The 12,286-nt window shown below is 46.4% G+C and overlaps 7 protein-coding genes across 7 annotated transcripts; 1 reads left to right on the top strand and 6 right to left on the bottom strand.

Moving 5' to 3' along the window:
- Nucleotides 1-30: 30 nt before the first annotated feature.
- SERLADRAFT_359839 (uncharacterized protein) lies at nt 31-1,764 on the bottom strand (the record flags this gene model as incomplete). Its single annotated transcript, XM_007314648.1, has 11 exons — nt 31-183; nt 234-297; nt 353-605; nt 657-697; nt 751-789; nt 841-1,049; nt 1,113-1,218; nt 1,270-1,338; nt 1,389-1,440; nt 1,493-1,548; nt 1,605-1,764. The coding sequence occupies 11 exons, from the start codon at nt 1,722-1,724 to the stop codon at nt 83-85; spliced, it is 1,110 nt and encodes a 369-aa protein (XP_007314710.1).
- Nucleotides 1,753-2,004, bottom strand: SERLADRAFT_366213 (uncharacterized protein; the record flags this gene model as incomplete). Its single annotated transcript, XM_007314647.1, has 1 exon — nt 1,753-2,004. One exon carries the CDS (start codon nt 2,002-2,004, stop codon nt 1,753-1,755), a length of 252 nt encoding a protein of 83 aa, XP_007314709.1.
- Nucleotides 2,005-2,163: 159 nt separating this feature from the next.
- SERLADRAFT_458977 (uncharacterized protein) lies at nt 2,164-2,668 on the bottom strand (the record flags this gene model as incomplete). The annotated part of the gene is made up of 1 exon (XM_007314646.1): nt 2,164-2,668. One exon carries the CDS (start codon nt 2,532-2,534, stop codon nt 2,268-2,270), a length of 267 nt encoding a protein of 88 aa, XP_007314708.1.
- Nucleotides 2,669-2,704: 36 nt separating this feature from the next.
- Nucleotides 2,705-3,381, bottom strand: SERLADRAFT_458972 (uncharacterized protein; the record flags this gene model as incomplete). Its single annotated transcript, XM_007314645.1, has 4 exons — nt 2,705-2,831; nt 2,912-3,054; nt 3,109-3,220; nt 3,276-3,381. The coding sequence occupies 3 exons, from the start codon at nt 3,358-3,360 to the stop codon at nt 2,946-2,948; spliced, it is 306 nt and encodes a 101-aa protein (XP_007314707.1).
- An 18-nt stretch (nt 3,382-3,399) lies between these two features.
- SERLADRAFT_458967 (uncharacterized protein) lies at nt 3,400-4,815 on the bottom strand (the record flags this gene model as incomplete). Its single annotated transcript, XM_007314644.1, has 3 exons — nt 3,400-3,872; nt 3,934-4,438; nt 4,491-4,815. 3 exons carry the CDS (start codon nt 4,698-4,700, stop codon nt 3,544-3,546), a joined length of 1,044 nt encoding a protein of 347 aa, XP_007314706.1.
- A 381-nt stretch (nt 4,816-5,196) lies between these two features.
- Nucleotides 5,197-7,484, top strand: SERLADRAFT_366209 (uncharacterized protein; the record flags this gene model as incomplete). Its single annotated transcript, XM_007314643.1, has 7 exons — nt 5,197-5,199; nt 5,253-5,333; nt 5,389-5,507; nt 5,556-6,753; nt 6,815-7,066; nt 7,116-7,242; nt 7,297-7,484. The coding sequence occupies 7 exons, from the start codon at nt 5,197-5,199 to the stop codon at nt 7,482-7,484; spliced, it is 1,968 nt and encodes a 655-aa protein (XP_007314705.1).
- Nucleotides 7,485-7,562: 78 nt separating this feature from the next.
- On the bottom strand, nt 7,563-9,700 carry SERLADRAFT_354404 (uncharacterized protein; the record flags this gene model as incomplete). Its single annotated transcript, XM_007314642.1, has 7 exons — nt 7,563-8,058; nt 8,118-8,195; nt 8,253-8,407; nt 8,461-9,044; nt 9,106-9,423; nt 9,473-9,562; nt 9,619-9,700. 7 exons carry the CDS (start codon nt 9,626-9,628, stop codon nt 7,926-7,928), a joined length of 1,368 nt encoding a protein of 455 aa, XP_007314704.1.
- Between the last annotated feature and the right edge of the window lie 2,586 nt (nt 9,701-12,286).

The following is a 12,286-nucleotide window of genomic DNA, read 5'->3' as shown; positions in this document are numbered from 1 at the left end:
TAATGTTGTCTATGTTGTGTGCTATTATCACTTCTAATTAATTATCAAATAAATCCATGGTGTTTTACAATTGAGATGATCACTACATATGCTTTTCTAGACATGCAAAAATTCGCTGCTTTGGAAATTTGGGCGCTACCCGCAAACCCTGTTGCTTAGCCCATCTTCGTACGACATTGGGATCTACAAAAAATATCGGTCGCTGATTTTCGAGCTAAACGATGCGTACGTACAGTCAGTGATGATCCCATCTACCTCCCATTCTATTATCTGGTCTACAATATCAAGCCGATTTACCTATACATAATTTCTTATTCGTATTTTCGCCGCAAATAAAACGATCGTAACTCACAGTCCACGGCTTGACCTTCATGCCTAATCGGTGTGCTTCATCGACCATCTCCTTCGTTGTAAATTGAGTAGACCCTTTTGCTGCTGGGTCAGGGGGCGTGATATAGAATGATGTGGACGGTGATAAAATGTCTGCATCGATTGCACGAGCTGCTTGCGCAATTCGAATATCAGGCGAAGATCCTGGAAAGTCGTCCAGCCGAAGGCCCGCAAGCCACGGAGATGCAGACCCAGGTGAGGCTGCGCTAGTCTCACTGTGAATATATTGTTAGCGAGGGGTAACAGCAAATTTTAATACTACTTACTCGTCAATCAGGGCAGATGTCGTGATTTCTGGATTAAGTGACTGACATATCATGAGGAAAAGTAAACATGTGTGTGTGCGAGGGAGTATAGTACCTTCATTGCCACAATTGCTCTCCAGTCAAAGCTCTGATACTAGACCCTCTAGTTATTATCTTCCTTTAAGATTTACTTTCAGGTACGCACTGTGATTGACTTTAGATACGGGCTAGATATAAATATATCATGCTGCTTTTGTACGAATTCTCGAACCCCCAACGTGCGATTGGGATAGCGAGCGTCGATCTTGGATTCTATATTCCATAGCATTTGATGCGATGGGTCGGCGCATTCCACAAAGTCGAACACCTCTTGTAGCGTCGATATCTGGGCACCAGGGTATGTAAGCTGCATGGCTGTTGAGAAGATGGGTGCCTGTTAGATGGGAGACGCCTCGAGATCGAGAGTTCTGTGCTCACGGTAGTTAATTTGTCGCTTTGAGCCACAATCAAGCGTCTTCAACTGGGCCAAAGTCAGATTGGCAATATACTTCCCCACATATGGAAACATGGGGTCGTCTGGAGACTGATGGAACGTGAGTTAATGGACGAAGATTGACATGATATAGTCCCTCACGATAGGTTCTGTATCAGAACACTTCTCTGGTAATATACTCTCGTCATGCCAGACGACAACCACCCCATCCTATTCGATGGTCGGTAATCTTTTTCGAAATGACACCCTGGACTACTCACTTGAGTGATACCATTATCTAGTTCCAACGTGGTTGCTCCATCTATGAGTCCCCTGGAAGCTAGGGTGTTAGCACGTTGCTTTGATAACGAACGTAAGAACGTACCATGCGAAGCTAGGAAGTGTGCTCTCCATTGTATTTCCCCTTCCCCCGCGATGCGCCTAACAACCGAAATGGTTACATAACTAAAGGTAGGCAAAAATGAGCTTCGACGTACTTGTACATCGAAGTACTTGGACTGGGGTTTTTGAGGGGCGTCTAAATGTTCTTGTGTAGGAGAAGAAAATGCGAAACTTGTGGTCAAAAGTAACACAGCAAGGAAAGGGAGCAGAACCATCAGCCTATGAGGGTGTCCTGGAGGGCGGTCACTTAAGAAACTCCAGCTGATTCATATATCCCGCGGCACACGGCTTCCTAGTAATGTAGTCCGGGAAGTATATTATTGAACTTTGGTAGATGAGACACAGCATGCTGTACCACGATGCGGACCCCGCCGACCCAGTGTCGAAACGAACGTTCTTGACTTTGAAAGTCCGAGAACGACTCAACTTCACATGCTCCTCGCCTTTCTGACAAGGCTCTTGCTCTAAAATGTAGCCCCGTTGGTCACGGTCCATGGTCGTGGGGCTAATGCATGCGGGAAGTGCAAAAAGGCGAAGGTATGTATAGCAAGGAGCTGCGAATGCGCTCTCTTGGCCCCGCTTCCCCGAGATTCTCTCTGTCTTCCGCTCCAGAGGTGCATCCAAGGAGCACCGCGATGGGTTCTAAATTTGCCTCCGTAAGCCTAAGTGAGGCATGCTAAGCTTGCCGTCTCACACCTTGCTAGCTCCACGAACGTGCCAGGGGGCACCAGCTGGGTGGGCGCGCAAACACAGGACGATTAGCCTCGATTTGATGCAATACTGGTTTCGTCGACGGACAGTGCAGTTTTCCGCGAGAGATAAAGGTTACAGATCAAAGGCAATCGCCGAGCCGTCTCAATCCTGATCCGATGTGAAAGTGAACAGCGAACGTTCGATCGTATTGAGGACATGGCAGGCATGGCAGTAACAGAAAAAATCAATTGCTGATGCGGTCTCAGCGTGATCCTGTAAAACTGTGAATGAAACTTGATCAGAGGAGCAAACCTGTTCGAAACAATTATCATAATGGCTTGACAGGGCAACTAAATGGCAAAGTGCAGTGAGACGGTAGCCAAGAATCAATTGCTCAAAGATGGAACATTTGGACATGGAAAAATAATCCAAACCTAGCTAAGCCCTAACTATCGCGCTTCTTGGTCACTGGTGACTTAGTAACATCACGTCTGCTTTTATATACGAGCGGCATAAGTTGCTCATCGGACCGTAGCAATGAGATTAGATGAGAGTCATGATATGCGATAATTCACATAAAGGAACGAGACCAGAATAAAGCATTGCTGAATGTGTCTAGCAAACGGCTTCTGATCATGAGCTCAACCCAAATATAATAAGCAACAAGGCCAGGTGGAGTATTACTGTTAGGAGGCAAGACATAACCTACATTCTATTTTGTCTACCCCTCAATCATCAAGTGGTCATTTTCTATTGCTTTCATCTGTACTTGATGTCGTGCTAGCAGTTGTACTCTTTTTATCCACATTGGCGAGTCCAAGGTTCCTCCATTCGTCGCGTTCCATCAACCCACTGCATGAAGGAGCTCGTGACAATGTATCAAATACTACTAGAAATGCGACGTACTTTTTCATTCGGCACTCGAGGTAATGCTTGCTCAGGTCTCGACATGGGCTGGAAGTACTGGAGTTCTTCTTCAAGCATGCCATGTATGACAACATGGCATCCCTGCATTCGCCTGAAGATAGGTCTCAGTGTCAGACGGTGGTTTCCTATGTGGTAACCAGACTTGCCATCGTGATCAAGAGGAAAGGAGCCACGGTCTGGAGGAGAAGTTTTGAACCCGACGTTTATGGATGGTGGTCTCCCAAATGACATTTGGTCAGAGTGAAAGACCGTGGGAAGGCTCGACTACAGCGTATTGTACACAAAATCCGAATCCAGCCTACAGAACAAAAAAATGCAAGGCTTTCTACAATACACGATACTGTGGTATAAACCGGGACAGAAAACAGCTTTAATGACCACATGACCAGCTTGAAAGAAATTTTGGGAAGTTCTTCAGTTGCGTTCACTTTTCTTCTTGCCTTTCTTGCCCTTACCCCTATTACTAGGCGCCTCTTCTTCGTCGTCACCATCCGACTCACCATCCGATTCCCGTGAGAATGTCCGTTGTTGTCCCTGCGCACTCCCCACAGTGTCGTTATGTGACCCACCTGGGTCAAGACCTCTCACACTTCGTCCTTTCAACAACACGATTTCCTTCAGCCAACCATTCTCTCGCCTCAGCTCGCTGGCCTCTCGCTCAAGCTCTTCTGCTCGGCCAGTCAAATCAGAGACCGTCCGTTCTAGATTAAGGGTTCTCTGTTTTTTCTTAATCCGAAATCGGGCTTGAGTACAGCCACACCATTAATCGACTGTGCTTTATATTTAGAAGATATATGCAAGTACCTGATGCAGCGGTATTGCGCCTCCGTTTATCGTCCGAGATGAACGCTGTATCATTATCCTCCTGATCTGCTGATTCTTGTTGTGGGGATGTAGACGGCGTTGGTGCTGCAGCTGAAGATGCTCCCGACAACTCTGGCATGGTACGAGAAGTACCGGAAGGCAGCGACTGGGATAATTGATTTGGATAAGGATACTGTGATGGAATTCCGGGAAAGGGCGGGACCGATTGTTGCAGGTTGTAAGGAATGGGGATCGAAGGCTGCTGCCAATTAGGATAGGTATTTGGTGGCAATGTTGTATTCAGTTGGCTGGATTGTCCTCCTTGTGGATAATTTGTAGGAAGCGGCAAATGTGATGGATGCTGCGGCAACGACCCTTGCATGGATATCAACGCATGGATCAGGTAATCGTAAGCCTGCGACGGCACGCCCTGGGGGATATTCACAGGCATAGGAAAGGTCGCAGGATTGAATTGAGGGTTTGGTACCGAGCCACGCTGGTTTTCCTGCGATCGAAATCAGAAAGATAGACGAGATAAAGGCAAGTGCAATTCATACATGACCGGTATTTGAACCAGATCCAGGTGCAGCACTTACTGAGCGTGACCTTCTGTTAACACCGCGGTCTCCTTGGTTAGACTGAGAATGTGAGCCTTCACGCATTTCGTGGTGCAGAAAAAAACGATCCCAGAAGTTTGATTCTTGTTGGGCGCCCGAACCAAAAGCTGCGAACTCTGCGTCTGCAGACTCGCCCAGAGAAGGATACATAACGAGAAGGAGCGTTTACTGCTGGATAAACTGTATTCATGGCGTCCGGAACGCACGCCAGGCCAGATGTCGATATTGAGGTGTTCGATTCGCAATAGCTTCCTAAGATTGCGACACAAAATGACCTACTGCAGTGAGGATACAAACGCGCGGAATTAGCAATTTCTTACGTAAAGACTAGGAATGTTTTGCCTTTAATGTTCATGACGGATATACGGCGAACTTATCTCGAAATAACATAATGTAGATTATCCTGAAAATTCATGAATCCATGGCAGCCCTGTCATTTCCACGCTGTACGATCTACCAAGGATTTACCTCAGATTTTGTTTGTTTCCTTACCACAGAGACAAGCCAGCATTATCTTAATTATATATCGCGCTTAGTCAGCATGACGCGTCTATAGGGTACGTGTACCGCGACTAGTAAATCCAAGCCAGCCCATCTTGTCTTTAAACCACATTCACCCAACACATAACGCGATATTGCTCTGACCATGGTGAGCCATCTTGGTTGTAACCAAGGATATTCTAGATGTTGAGTCATAAGCAGCTGGTCAGAATCAGATCCAAGGATGGAAACTTTCGCTTCGAGCTTTCTCCGACATCTAGCATATCGGAATTGGTGAACAAAGTAAGGTGCCGCCAAATCTGACAGTTTCTGTCTGTTCTGAGTCTTAGCCGCACAGATTCTGGAGACCACTGTCGATGCTGATCCATCAACGCTCACAATCTCAAATCAGCCGAGAGGGAACGAGACAAAAGTATCGGGGTTAAGGGGAAGGAGCTTGGAGGCTCTTGGGCTAAAGTATGTCGCAAAGTTTCTACATGCATGTCTCCTCTGACGTCCCTGTAGGCATGGCGATCTTGTCTTTGTTAGTTACCAAGCTCGAGCTGCACCAAGTACGTCCGTGGAGCAGGGCGATGTCGATGGCCAGCCGTCCACTGTCAAATCGGTAACAACAAAGAACGTCTGGGATGCAGTTCAGGAAGATGCAGTGGACTCCTATTGGAGATCCAAAGATGGCAAAATCCCTCGTGGACGCGATTCTCGTTTCTGTAAACACGGCGCGAATGGGATGTGTGACTATTGCATGCCCCTCGAGCCGTACGACTCCGCACACCACACCGAACACAGTATCAAGCATCTGTCGTACCACGCATATCTTCGTAAGATAGCTCCAACGTCCTCATCCGATTCTGCCTCCCTGCTTCCTCCTTTGGCACCCTTGACGTACAAAGTTAAAGTACCTTGTCCAAGTCAAGGTCATGCTCCTTGGCCAGCTGGTATATGCACAGCCTGTCAACCATCAGCCATTACCCTTCAGCCACAGCCATTCCGAATGGTCGACCATTTAGAAATTGCCTCAACAGATATAATCGATCGCTTCCTTCAGGCTTGGCGTGCGACAGGGCTGCAGCGTTTCGGATGGCTAATTGGGCGATATGAGGCATACGATAAAGTACCCATGGGCATCAAAGCAGTCGTGGAGGCGATCTATGAACCCCCACAGGAGGGTGAATTGGATGGACTGTCTTTGGGTGTTCCATGGGAAGGAGAACCCCGTATTCGAGAGCTGGTGAAGTCAGCATCGGTCCCGTTGACCATTGTGGGATACATCTTCACAGATCTAGATCCCACGGTAGAAGATCGCACAAAGAATGTGTACAAAAGGCACTCCCAATCATACTTCTTATCTTCGCTGGAGACGATCTTCGCTGCCACAATCCAAAATGCTAACCCTACGCCTTCGAAATCATCACCCACTGGATCCTTCGCTTCGCGTTTGGTCACCGCTGTCCTCACCGCTACAGAAGACGGTCAGGTAGATGTTGCTGCATATCAGGTCTCTGAACAGGCGTGTGCCATGGTAGATGCAGATATGATCGAGGCCAGCGTCGACCCGGGGATTGTGCGCGTCAAAGAAGATGATCAGAACAAAGACTCTGCGCGATATGTCCCTGATGTATTCTACAGATACAAGAACGAATATGGCCTCGAGGTGAAGAAAAGTGCCAAGCCGTGTTTCCCTGTGGAATACCTTCTAGTAAATGTACGTCGTTTGTGATTTGCGTCCTTCTTGCCAAGTCTCTGAGCTTTACGTGGTGCTCTAGGTTACTCACGGCTTTCCACAAAATCCCTCTCCACTCTTCCGTTCTGCAAAGTTCGCCATAGAAAATAGACCTGGTCTGGAAGATCAGAGAGTAGAAAGTGTCTTGAGCGCCCTTGCTAAAATTGGCGCCCCTGACATTCACGATAGTCGCCATAGCGCGAACGACGACGGCCAGAAACGCTTTGAACTGGCCAGATGGCTCAGTGATATGCATTTGGTATCATTCTTAGGCACGACTCAATTAATATCGGAGGTACGATATTTCTTTGGTCTTCGATAACATTCTTAACGTCTGCATGCAGAGCGACATGAACATTCTAATACGCACAGTAACGTCGCCCACTCTCCTGGAGGATACCACATCCCTGGATGCTCTTCTAGCCACTGATGGCTGGCAAACCCTTATGACTTTTACTCGCGAAAGTGCTCGTACGTGAAACATGTTTACACAAGAACTCCCTTGCTAATCATCACGCGTTGTAGCACAACGCCCCACCTCTTCTGCTCCTGACTCATCTTCGCGCATGGACGAGGACATACCTCAAGACGTGTTTGATCAAATTGCAGCTCAAGATAGTGACAGTTCTCGGATCAGAGTGTGCCCGCACTGCACATTCGAAAACGAGCACTCAGGGAGCGATTGTGAAGTTTGTGGTCTGCCCTTGGGCTAGTTACGCAGCAACAAGCTCTGACTTGTGACGGGATGGAATGAAAGGAATACAGCTGATTGGGTGTATAGAACATTCGTAACACAAACATATTTTTTATTCATCTTTGCAACTTCAATTCACGCTCCTAGAGCGATGGAACGCGTACTATCGTGAAGGTCATTCTGCTATGCGTAAGTTTGTTTTATGTGCAAAGCACGTCTATGTACTCTAAGAAGGCGAAATGGTAGGTAGGATACGAAAGGTGTGAACACACGAATCCCGAATGATAAGAGAGGTTGCCTGTATTCGTGAAAGAGCTATCCTATTGATAATACAAGTCCAAGCGAAAATTAGACATTTACATCCAATACTGTCCAGTATCCGACCCATGTCCAGAATACAGATAGCATGCGAGCAATTGAAAAGTCCGTTCTCCCACAACGCAAACTTCAAAACATAACACTAGGCAAAGACCCACCAGCCAGCAAAAAGTAGCCCGAATAGAACACCGATAGCGCGAAGGACAAGTACAACGACGAGTGCCTTGCGCACGGCGGCGTAGAAGCTGTTCAGTGCAGTGCCAGACCAGTTGATGCTTGATAGTATTGTATTTCAGTTTTCAGGTCTTTCGTGCTTGAATCGAGAGTTACTTACCGTCTATCATTTGTACCTCCACCCAAAACGCTAGCTTCCCAACCACGCACCACCTCTCGGTAACGTTTTGCGAAAACCCTGAAGATAACTATGATTAGCGAACGGATGCGCAGACGTCTGTAGGCTGTAACTCACCAAATCCAGAAATTAACATCTGGATACGAGAACCGCGGAAATACGCTAGCCAGGCTGGGGGCCACGAGGTCAATGCGCATGCCTTCTCCCCCGACAGGATGGAAAGGCAGTTGCAGAGCGGAAAACCCTGCTTTGCTAGTGCTTTGATTGTTTGACTGTAGTAATGGCCATGAGGAAAGGTTGCAAAGGTAAAAGAGAAGTATATTACCATATGCGCTATGAGGTCCAATGTCATACCGAGCGAGAGGCCCCAAAGCTTGAGCTGTTTTCGTTGGCGAACCTTCTGTTTTTTTAGTGCACTATTAGGGGGCATGCCCTTCTCGAGTATATCTTGAGTAAGCGCAGGGTAAGCCGACCTTGCACCAGTTGGCAAGGGCGGTGTGGAAGATGGTTCAAATTCCGGAACATCCAGTAAGATAGCAGGGAATTGCATGCTTCCAATTAATACCCGGACCAACACCTTTAATAGTGCTGCATGTCGAGGAGCGAGTCTCGACGCAGCATCAACCGTCACAGTTGACCAGTTACCAGCACAATCTTCACGCTCGGCGATCTTCCCAGGTAAAACAGCACTGATGAGTGCGTCAAGAGGCGTCCAATGGATAGTTGTTCCTGGGGACGGGTCTGTCGATAAGGAATATGGAGTAAGCTGCAGGAAAACAAAGGGAGAGAGGATCATGAGTAACCGCTTCCCAAGGGAAGTAGTAATCTCGCGGTCGTCTAGTTGTCCAATGGAAGTGAAGTCGCGTTCAGCAAGGTCAAGACCAATTTCTTCCCATGTTTGACGCATAGCTGTGTATTGAGATTAGGTAAAATGAAGCACGGCACGTAGTATTTAGGGGAAGAGACGAACCTGTGTACAAGCCACCTTCGTCACCTTCTTCCATTCTTCCACCGGGAAAAGCGATATTGGCCTCATCCTTTGCCTTGCCTTTTGAACTATGCTCACTGGGGCCCGCGGTCTGTGACGTACCGGCGCCAATTATACTATCCGAAGCATTGACCCCATCCCGGCGCAGAAAGAGTATTTCTGCGCGAGAAGCGGGATCGTTCACCCAGTCAAGTTCAAAGAATTGCGTCAATGTAGGCGGTGGTGCGTCACGCGGAGGAGGTGAGGAGAAAGGAGAGGGTACGACTCGGATGATGAGGGCTACAGCTGCACGTCGTGGCTCTGGTATAATATTCAAGATAAGGTAACGATTATTTTTCTGTGTACTCACGAGTTGGAGGAGACGCAATGATACGGGGCGGCGTCGTACGAATATGATGAAGTGCACGCGAGAGCAATTGCGCTACAGGTACAGTTTTTTCTGAAACGACAACGCACATGAGCATTAATGCTATAGGAATGCAATGTAAGCCGTACCTTGGGACATTGTACAACAGTTTACAGAATGGTGTCGCCTTTGAAGTCGTGGAATGGCGTCTGCAATGTCGTAGTCTCACCGCGTGAAACTGAATATTACTTTGGGGTCCAGCAAATTTGTGTATGTAAATGTTTATCCCTGAGATATTCTTAATATTTGATGCACACCCATCGGAGCTATAGTGTAGTGGTATCATCACCCGAGATTCTGATTTGGGCTTGCGTAAGCACCCCACGTGGTTGGATTTCTCGTGACCCAGGTTCGATCCCTGGTAGCTCCTACTGGTTTCTCCTTTGTCTCTCTATTTTTTTCTCCCCAATTTGGACACTAAGAAGCCTCGAATAGAATAAAATATAGACTAACGTGAGTGAAGAAACGGGGAAAGTAGGACTGATGCTGATAACAAGACGACATGTTTATACATGCTCATGAATGTTATATCTATGACGTCGACACTGCTTCGTGACATCTCTGGTGTATGACGTCTTCGACTATTAAGTGAGAGGCAAACAATATTTCTCACGCTATGCCGCAATCTAGGATTGTAAATTAAGTAAGATAAGATAAGTCTCATCCATAACCGACGCCATCACACGACGTGACTTGACCTGTGACGTCCGGCGCGACGAGGCACATCACTTTGAATTTGTGTCATCTTTGTGGCCACAGGGAACCTATCTCGTCTTACACGACACCATTTTTTTTTTGATTTGCTTCCAGATAAATATCTGTATTTACCGAGTCCAGCTTTTCTCGCAAACCAAAAATCTAAATAATTCAAATCAAAGATAGCAATTTTTTACTTTGTCACCAAGTGTAACACTTTTCATCTCATGATCACATGATGACATCAAAGGTTGGCAACTCAAAAATAAGCACATGAGCTAGCGATCATTGCGAAGATTGAGTTAGGGCTTTGTAAGCGACACGTGAAGAATTGACACTTCTTCATCTTAGTTCGCAGCTGTACAGTTGTTCAGCGCTGTCGATGATGAGAACTGTTGTTAGAAAATGTAAAACCTCTATCCCCTATACCGAGTTAACGGAGGGATGAAAGCTCAAATCAAACAAGTAGCGTTTTCAAGTAACGATTGAGAATTAATCAACAACTGAGGAAAGTATGTACATGATGGTCTACTATATATATGTTTCTGAAAGTCAGCCATGAGGCGCTGACTGAGCTAACATGCAGTAGCCATGAGGCGCTGACTGATGTTCTTTGTAATAATTCTAGACTCATGTCACGTGGTGGTCACGTGATCTGATATAACTACGTATTATGTTATCCGCGCTAAAGCAGCAGCTTAACATATCTTATCTGTCATGTGATCAGATGTAAAAGAAAAGGAAAAAGAAACTTAGCGCTTAGACTAGCGCTTCTGGTTCAAGTCGTGACATTACCCCCTCCTTAGGACTTTCGTCCCGAAAGTAGGGGTCCATCTTTCCGTTTTCCCAATTGAACAGTTGTTTTCGGACTCTAGTCGTTGTGAAGTTTTCGAAGGGTTGGAAATGTAATTGAAATCGGATCCGTCGGGGTGCACTAGGGTTGTTATCGTGGAATGTTTTTACTTTATCGGGTGAGTTGTTTAGATGTTGTTCGGGTTCCCACGTGCGTTCCTCTTTTGGATAGTTCTTCCAGTGTACTAAGTATTCCAATTTCCCTCGTTTTAGACGTGAGTCTAGAACTTCTTCGACTTCGTATTCTTCTTGTCCGTCCACTATTACCGGCGGTATTGGTTTAGGTTTCTGTTGGGAAGGGAACTGTGGTTCTTTGTACGGTGTAAGTTTTATCTCGTTGAAAACCGGATGAATAGGTCGCCATGTCGGTGGTAGCGCTAATTTATATGCCGATTCGCCTATTTTTTCCAGTATTTCAAACGGACCGTGTCTCTTGTCGTCCAGTTTCTTCGCTGGTCGATCTGTTGAGATATTGGTCGCTTCTACGTACACCTTATCTCCTATTCTATACTCTACTGCTTCTCTTTTCTTCTTATCATACTGCTTCTTCATCTGTTCAGCTGCCTTTTGCAGCGATTTTTCTGCTCTCTTCCTTGTTTCTGTCATTCTCTTTACGAAATCTTCTGCGTTTTTGTTCTTTACCCCCACTTTCACTACTTCCTGTGTTCTTGGATGATGTCCATGATTCAGGTAGAACGGGCTATATCCTGTCGCAGAATGTTGTTTGTTATTGTAAGAGAACTCTGCTAGGGTAAGCCATTCTGCCCAATCATCTTGTTTGTGGTTTACGAAGATTCTGAGATATTGTTCTATCTCTTGATTGATCCTCTCCGTCTGTCCATCCGTTTGTGGATGCCAAGCCGTCGATGGGTTCGCTTTTATCTGAAGAAGCGTATGTAGATCTTTCATGAATTTCGAAACGAATTGCGGTCCCCGATCTGAGATGATCTTTTCGGGTATGCCATGGTTCCGGAATACATGATCTCTAAATAGTCGTGCCACTCCTTCTGATGTGATCTCCATCTGCGTGGGAATTACCTTGATCATTTTTGTAAACCGATCTACTACTACCATTATCATGTTATATCCATTTGATTCTGGTAGCGGTCCGATTAGATCTACTGATATGATCTGCCAAGGTTTATCCGGGATCTCATTTGGATGAAGCGGTGCCGCTTTCTTTTTATGGTCTGTTTTGGTTCTTTGGCA

Source organism: Serpula lacrymans, assembly GCF_000218685.1.
Source record: "Serpula lacrymans var. lacrymans S7.9 unplaced genomic scaffold SERLAscaffold_3, whole genome shotgun sequence".
Classification (NCBI taxonomy): domain Eukaryota; kingdom Fungi; phylum Basidiomycota; class Agaricomycetes; order Boletales; family Serpulaceae; genus Serpula; species Serpula lacrymans.
The sequence above is the reverse complement of the archived record's forward strand: the minus strand, read 5'-3'. Positions and strand labels throughout refer to the sequence as shown.